This window comes from Seriola lalandi, unplaced genomic scaffold (assembly GCF_002814215.2).
Source record: "Seriola lalandi dorsalis isolate HSWRI2012SDOR001 ecotype SW California unplaced genomic scaffold, Sedor1 jcf7180002054252, whole genome shotgun sequence".
In the NCBI taxonomy this organism is placed as follows: domain Eukaryota; kingdom Metazoa; phylum Chordata; class Actinopteri; order Carangiformes; family Carangidae; genus Seriola; species Seriola lalandi.
In genome coordinates, this window is record NW_019524805.1 from 96,173 (window position 1) to 104,317 (window position 8,145).

At 41.4% G+C, this 8,145-nt stretch overlaps 1 protein-coding gene across 1 annotated transcript; it reads left to right on the forward strand.

Moving 5' to 3' along the window:
• Window positions 1-6: 6 nt before the first annotated feature.
• LOC147819196 (ribonuclease inhibitor-like) lies at window positions 7-7,390 on the forward strand. Its single transcript, XM_087173545.1, has 10 exons — window positions 7-350; window positions 1,046-1,219; window positions 1,629-1,802; window positions 3,115-3,291; window positions 4,394-4,570; window positions 4,718-4,891; window positions 5,549-5,589; window positions 6,158-6,226; window positions 6,522-6,967; window positions 7,156-7,390. Exons 1-9 carry the CDS (start codon window positions 76-78, stop codon window positions 6,725-6,727), a joined length of 1,467 nt encoding a protein of 488 aa, XP_087029671.1. The 5' UTR covers window positions 7-75; the 3' UTR covers window positions 6,728-6,967; window positions 7,156-7,390.
• Window positions 7,391-8,145: the final 755 nt, after the last annotated feature.

Sequence of the window (8,145 nt, forward strand, 5' to 3'; positions counted from 1 at the left end):
CTCTTAGGAGGTCTGCTGGGTCAGACAGAGAACAGTCCAGAAACCATCCAGAGAGCCATCACCAACCTGAAGAAGATGAACACTTATGATATCTCTCCTGACAGAAGCATCAACATCTTCCACTGTCTGATGGAGATGAAGGATCACTCAGTTCATCAGGAGATCCAAGAGTTCCTGGAGTCAGAGAACAGATCAGAGAAGAAACTCTCTCTGATCCACTGCTCAGCTCTGGCCTACATGCTGCAGATGTCAGAGGAGGTTCTGGATGAGTTGGACCTGGAGAAGTTCAACACATCAGAGGAGGGACGACGGAGACTGATCCCAGCTGTGAGGAACTGCAGGAAGGCTGAGTGAGTCCAGACATGATCATTATAGTTATTGAGCAATAGATCAGATCAGTAGTTTAGTTTTTCAAAAACACACAGTATTAAATTATTCTCATTATTCTTTAAATTTTAGGTCAGGTTTGTTTCTGAGCTATTTTTAAATTCTGTGAGCCCCAAACATTTAGATTTTTCAGTTGACTGTGATTATTGTTGTGAAGTTATTTACAGTTAATTGTAACCTTGACAATGCAGAGTATTGTATTAAGGACTTCTTGAGTTGTGGTTGATGTTTTTGCAACAAGTAAGGTTTTATACAGACGGACACAGACAGCAGTATTTCACAACATTTATTCAAAGTTTTTACCCTTTTAAGTTTCATGGTGCTGCTTTACATATATTGTGTTAATTGGAGAAAGTTTTTTTCTCTTAATGCTGTAGAGGAGAGTAGTATCATTAAATGTTCAGCTTCAACCAAGAACAGATATGTCAGAAGACTGAATTCTCCCATTCTTCTCTTAAACGCACGAGAGGTTTGTTTCGATGACATTGTGTAAAAACACAACTTTTTGGGTTTTGTATTGTGTTTTTGCTGAGTAAGTTTCTCAGATGCTCAGAGAAAAATGTTGACAACAAATATCATACAGTCATCTGTCATGCACGACTAAAAATGTAATTATATGATTTTAATGTACCAGATTTCATATTTTCTTTAATCATAGATTTTCTGGCTGTCGACTCTTCGAGACTCACTGTGAAGTTGTGGTCTCAGCTCTGAAGTCCAACCCCTCCCATCTGAGAGAACTGGACCTGAGCTTCAACGACCTGCAGGATTCAGGAGTGAAGCTGTTGTCTGTTGGACTGGAGAGTCCAAACTGTGGACTGGAGACTCTGAGGTGAGTTCACTGACTGGAGATGTTGGACTTTTTTGGATATATTCATCTCAAGTGCACGATTTAACCCTTTGAAACATAAAATCACACCAGTATGATGATTGTAGTCCCTGCAATATTTGTCTGCATTAAAACATTCATGTATTCTGTTCATTCACTAGTGGTTTATATTGGAACAATTATGAAATTTGAAAATGCACCTATTGATTGTAGATTTACAGATTTGACTGGGGTCAGCAGCATGTGATGAACAGGTGTATGAATTTTGTGCTAACATTTGGATGATGTGTGTAGAAGGCTGACATCATGTTGATCCACAATAACAGAAGAACAAAGTGACTACTCATTTTAGAGAGAAGAATGACATATTTGATTATCAATGATCTTATCTACATGTTTATTCTTTATACAGATTGAGGTCCTGCAGTTTGTCAGCGATCAGCTGTTCTTCTCTGGCCTCAGCTCTGAAGTCCAACCCCTCCCACCTGAGAGAACTGGACCTCAGTCACAACAAGCTGCAGGATTCAGGAGTGAATCAGCTGTGTGGTTTTCTGGAGAGTCCAGACTGTCGACTGGAGACTCTGAGGTCAGATTCCATGTTTTAGTTCTGTGCTGAGATTAATATAATAAAGAGGACCTATTATGCTTTTCTAAGTTTTCTATTACTTATAGTGAGTTATATTGCTTTTTTGCATGTAAATGGCCTACAGAGTGGCAAGGCTCAAAGTTCACACCAAAGGGAGAAACTCTGTCAGGGCAAAACCCCAATTTTCTTATTTGTATGAAATACCTAATTAGGGGTCCAGACCTTACTCCCTAGGCCTACACCCCCAAACAAGGTACAGCACATAACAACTTATAATGAAGAGTTTTCTTCTAGTTTTGTCTACTTCAGTTTTACCACGGTTCCCTCCACTGTTCCAAACATTTTACTATGAGCCCGGCACTTCAAGGAGGACTGCTTCAAGGACCGTACACAGTTAGACGCTTGATTTTTGGTTATTTATGAAAGACGGGGCAGTTCACACTTCAAGTGGACCAATAGGACACTCAGACTCACAGCCTGTCAGTCTGCATTATTATTGTGGATCTGTGATGTTTAACCGACTTGATCACATTAGTGCGAAGAAGTGTAGCAAAACACACAAAGATATTAATTCTGAAATGTTTGTCAATATTGACATGCTATACCTTGTTAGCTCAGATAAATGATCCACAGTTTAACCATTCATTTCATTTTTCACTACCTATGAGCACTAAAGTTTAATTAATTTAGATTGACCAGTATCATAAACCAGAAAGACGGTGAAGCTAGGGGTGACTTCCTACTTTTGAAGAATTGTAAAGTCAGATTTTCTGTCTATTCCCCCATTATTAATATTTCTTTAGTCTGTAAGTGTCCATAGATAAAGAAGAATCAAAAGGGTCATTAAAATAACCCAGGTTATGAATATTGTCAAGCAAAGTGTTTGCAGACCATCGAGCAACTTTATTTGCAGCACTTCTCTCCATGTCTCTCCATTTCCCTCCTTCCTGCTCCCTGACAGTGGGTATGCTTGTTTTCTGTTCCAGTCCAGCTTGCAAAGGCGGATTAGGTCTTTCATCTTCTGGTTCAAGTTCGGACTCTGGCTCAAGTGATAAGGCAGATACAAAGCCATTTTAATAGCCACAACAGTTTGTGTACAGAAAGACATGGGCGGGACATGTAGTTGCTAGCAAGATGGAGTAGGGGGTTCTAAAAGACAGCAGACAGAAACTGTTTTTAAGGTGTGTCCTGTTGGTTCAGGTGTTTGAGTTTCCATTTTCTAAACCATCTTCAGCTCTGAACAGATGATAAAACTGAACGATTTCAAGCAGCAACTTGTCTCCTAAACTCACATCTTTTATTCTTTATTCAGATTGAAGAACTGCATGCTATCAGAGATCAGCTGTTCTTCTCTGGCCTCAGCTTTGAAGTCCAACCCCTCCCATCTGAGAGAACTGGACCTGAGTGAAAACTGGGACCTGCAGGATTCAGGAGTGCAACTATTGCGTGGTTTTCTGGAGAGTCCAGACTGTCGACTGGAGACTCTGAGGTCAGACATCATGTTCTATTTGCTACCTGCAGACATAAGGTTGATATACTGATTCACACTGAGGATCTTAATGGTAAAGTGTGTTTTCTTCTTTTGTTCTTCTTTTCTACTGCTTTTAATCCAGTAACTGTGCAGTGACAGCAGAGGGCGCTAAAACACTGCAGCCACTGTGTCTAAACAGGCAACTACGAACAATACAATTTTACAGACTATTATACTATTTTAGACTATTACAATAAAAATATGAACAAACCAAAATGAAAAAAATATGCAAATTGAAATCAACTGACCAGTTGTAGCCTGAACTCAAACTTTTCTCCAAGGGCCTCTGTCCATAACATGCTGTCAGGACCCAGATAGTAAGATGCGTTGGTCCGAGGGGAATTTATTATCTTCACAATGTAGGAAAAGGTCTGCGTATCTGCCTGCACGAGTGTGCTGCCACAGAACCTGCTTCCAGATTTCCCCTCAGAAATAAGAATTCCTAAATCCATATATTTCTTCTTCTACAATAACCGCTCCTAGAAACCGAAGCTTCAATGTTGACCGGGCCGCCACTGCTAAATGAATGTAGAGGAAACACTGAGAAGAACAAAAAAACAAGTTGAAATCATGCTATACAACGGTAAAACACAGCCACTGTAAAACTTTTTATATCTTTATATTTAAATCGTCATATGCAGCTTTTCCTGCTTTCTTCTTCTGCAGCAACTTCCAATGTTGGTAGAAAGTCCAATAGATTTGTCTACAGCGCCCACCACAGTGTCAGGGAGCAATGACAGCTCTCACAGACGAGAGCGAGACTCGCTCAAGTATGTTCACGTTAAATGTTGTGACTGTGAATTCACACATGGAGTGCAGGTTTCCACAGGGAGCATGCTGGGAGCTGAAGTCACTATGTCTTTATTGAAGCAGCAGCATGTTGTCAATAATATTAAAGAGAGCTGTTTGTCTTTGTTTTTGACTGTTTTAACTTGCATCAGGTTCAGGTGTTTCATTTTCTAAACTTCTACTTTCTAAACTTTCTTCAGCTCTGATGATGAAACACTGAACACTTTCAAGCAGCACCTTTGTCTCTAAACACGTTTTATTGTTTATTCAGATTGATGAACTGCAGTTTGTCAGAGATCAGCTGTTCTTCTCTGGCCTCAGCTCTGAAGTCCAACCCCTCCCACCTGAGAGAACTGGACCTGAGTGAAAACAACAAGGTGCAGGATTCAGGAGTGAAGCATCTGTGTGGTTTTCTGGAGAGTCCAGACTGTCGACTGGAGACTCTGAGGTCAGATCACTGTCTGTTACTGTTGTAGATCTTATACCTTTTAATCCACAACTGAACAAAGTCACTGCTCATTTTAGAGAAAAGATCATTGACTAGGATGTATCTGATTGATTATCAATGATTCTATCTACATGATTTAATCTACAGATTGGGGTACTGCTGGTTGTCAGAGATCAGCTGTTCTTCTCTGGCCTCAGCTCTGAAGTCCAACCCCTCCCACCTGAGACACCTGAACCTGAGCTACAACCTGCTGCAGGATTCAGACCTGAAGGATCTGTGTGATCTTATGGAGAGTCCAGACTGTCGACTGGAAACTCTCAGGTCAGTAGAGGGGTGGAGTCTGTCCATTCATCAGTATTGTACTAAACACAGTTTGTATCAAAGTAAAGAACCAGTGTGTACCGTAAACCTCCAGCCTTCTCAGTGGCTGCTTTCCTGTGAGAGGAGAACTGTGAGAGAGAACAGTCAGCCAATCATATACCAGCAATCGGGAACATATCAGAGTTACCAACAGTCTGTCTCATGAAAGCAGGTGAACGTCAGTCAGCTAGATTTGGACTTAACTCTGGCTTTTCAGTCTGACAGACACTGGTTCACTTTGTGGTGTGATAGATTACCATGGTAACAGGGGTCAATCAACATAAATAATCCCCCTTAAACGACATGAGAGTTGAAACAAACAGAAAACATGGAGACCGGCAGAAAAACTACATGAGGGAATGTGCAACACATGACACCCGGTGGTTACCATGGTGATGATTACTACTATAACGGCACCCTGCTTAAAAGTGAGACTGTAAAGCTCCGGTTGATCCCAAAGTTAGCTGACTATCCCACTAATCAGGCTTATTGATGCAGGATGAGTTAATATTCATCTGGGTGAAACTGATCTGGGATCATCACTGTTTAATACAACTAACTCAGACAGAACCTCATTATTTTCCCCTCACTTTGTAACTGTTGTGTTTGTTCCTACAGGGTCGACGACAGGGTGTTTAAAGCTTCCAGAGACAAAATCTGTGAGTACTGACAGTAGTATGTACCCCATGCTCACCTGGATTTCAGGAAAGTTGGAATTAGAAGTTACAAAAGTGAATTATTTAAGATTTAGTTTTAGATGTGTGGTTTTAGTTTCATGTAATACCAGTGTTAAACATTTTGATTATTAAATTCAGGTGAGCAGGATAGGTGTGAACGTCTGAGGACATCTAGTGGACAGGTGGGATATGGCAGGTCTGGAAAGTGTCTCAGAAATGCATGGGCCTGGAGGAAGTGGTTAGGGTCTTCAGATGAGGACCGAGGGGCAGGGGAGGGGATTTCTGTCTAAAAACAATTCCATATGGAACAACAACACACTGTTGGGTCTTCATGGAGGCAGGAAGCAGAACTGGAGGATCAGCAGCTGCGTTCAGAAAACACATTCGGTCAAGTTATGTTTCTCATGTTTGTCAGCAGACGCATTCAAGACTGCAAATGTGGTCAGAATGAAGCTTGTATTTTTTCATGTTTACTATGAAATCGTTTTTAATCAAAAGACAATAGATGAATTTTCATCCAAGGATTTTCATGCTGTGTGAATATTCTCAGTGAGTGTGCAGCCTGCTGCTGCTGAAGAAGAAGATTTGTGCTCAGAGGATCCAACATTGTTAAATCAAGGTAAGAAAAACTGTTGACGGATCATTTTGATCAGGATGATTGTGTTTTTTAAACAATAACCTGTGTGTTAGACAACAGCTCGCATATCAGTATTATAGACTTAGTTCACTCAGTAGCAGATATTTGGACGTATACGCTCAGGTTGATACACAACCAATAGAAAACCAGGAGCATCTGAGAGGAAAGTGATGACAGGAGGTTTTGAGCTGCTGCTGTTGGACTCTGCTCACATTCTCTGACTTCATCTCCAACTCAGTAAACACTGATTTCTGCTGTTTGCCCTGTATCCCATCAGGTGACTCTGATGTCAAACTGGACCCAAACACAGCAGAGACAAATATTGATGTCTCTGAGGACGACACAGAGCTGATGAAGGTGAGAGAAAAACCTTTGTGTCCTGATGTTACAGACAGATTTAAGGTCTCAACACACAGCAGGGGAAGTCAACAAATACCTCCTGTAGATGGAACTTCTTCATCTGCTGCTTCAAACTCCCCCTGATGTCATCTGTAAATAAAGACAATGACACCTTATACCTGTGTGACACCATCAGTCCTCTCAGACTTGACTTCCTGTCTGACTGTGCTTCAGCTCAGTCTGGACTGGGGGAGAACATTCGTTTGCTTCACTGAACACAAGCTGATTATTTCTAATAAAACTGATTTTGTTTCTCTCTGAATCACAGCCTCCATTAAGCTTCACACCTGAACTGAAAACTGAGTCCACACAAGTCTCATACAGGTAATCATATAATAAAATCACTTAACACTGTTTTAGACAAGGCGTGGACTTTGTATTTGCAGATATTTGTGTGTCCTTTCCCCTCCGGTCCCTCAGGGATCATGAAGTGGAGTCTGATTTGAGATGAGAACGTTTTCATCTGAGGTTCAACAGGTTCCTTGTGCTCATTCAGCTTCTGTGTCCTACAGGTTCAGGTGTCCTGGTCCAGGTGGGTTCCAGTGTACTTTGACTGGACTGGTTTTTGTTGTGGGTCAGGAGGCGGAGCTGCTCTACAGGACTGTCCAATGGGATGAGAGCCTCCTCCAATCAGCTGGAAAGACTCCAGCAGGGCCGCTGTTCAATATCCAGTGTCCTGAAGATGCTGTGTGTGAGCTCCACCTCCCACACTGTGAAACAAAGGACGGTGAGTAAATTACTGTTTGTTAGAGCAACGATGAAAAGGCCTGTTAGTGCCCCCTGCAGGCTGCAGAGTTCATTACAGCCACAGTCTCAATCCACAGCCTCAGAGAGAAGAAGGCACTGGAATCCTCTGGGACCATGAAAAAACACAGCAAATACATTGGCATTGTACTGGACAGCACTGAATAGGCTGTAATTTTATTTAATGTTACAAAGAAATTACATTTTAATGCAATGGTGATTACCTTAAAAGTACACAGCAAAGTAAAAAAGTCTATTTAAATACTGTGTCTTTAACAATGGAGATCAGTCCATTTGACAGCAGGTTTATCTTTCTCCTTTTCCTTAATGCACTTCATGCCAAGCTGTTTATACGTCTAGATACAAGTGGGAATTTTGTCCTTAAGATAGTGCTAAAGAGATCAGAAGGCCACTTAAAGTCATGAGGATTTATCATCTGGGGATCATGAATATATCAGAAACCATTTTCTTTCATTTCTTCTTATTTATTGTGATACTTTCCCTCCTTGATTTGGATTAACCAGATCCACAGGTACAACAAAGTATTCCCCCTGGACCTTACCCCAACTCGCCGAAAGGAGTCTGACTTGCAGCAGCAAGGGCGCAATCCCTCACTGGCTTCCCGTCCACCAACACTGACAGTTGTCTTGAATTGCCTGATCTGGGCAACTGTTCAGTTCTTCAGTGACATGACTAAGCGTCCTAGATAGCGAATAAAGTGCTCACTACCGTTGTAATGAGGTCGTTGTCGGTAAAGC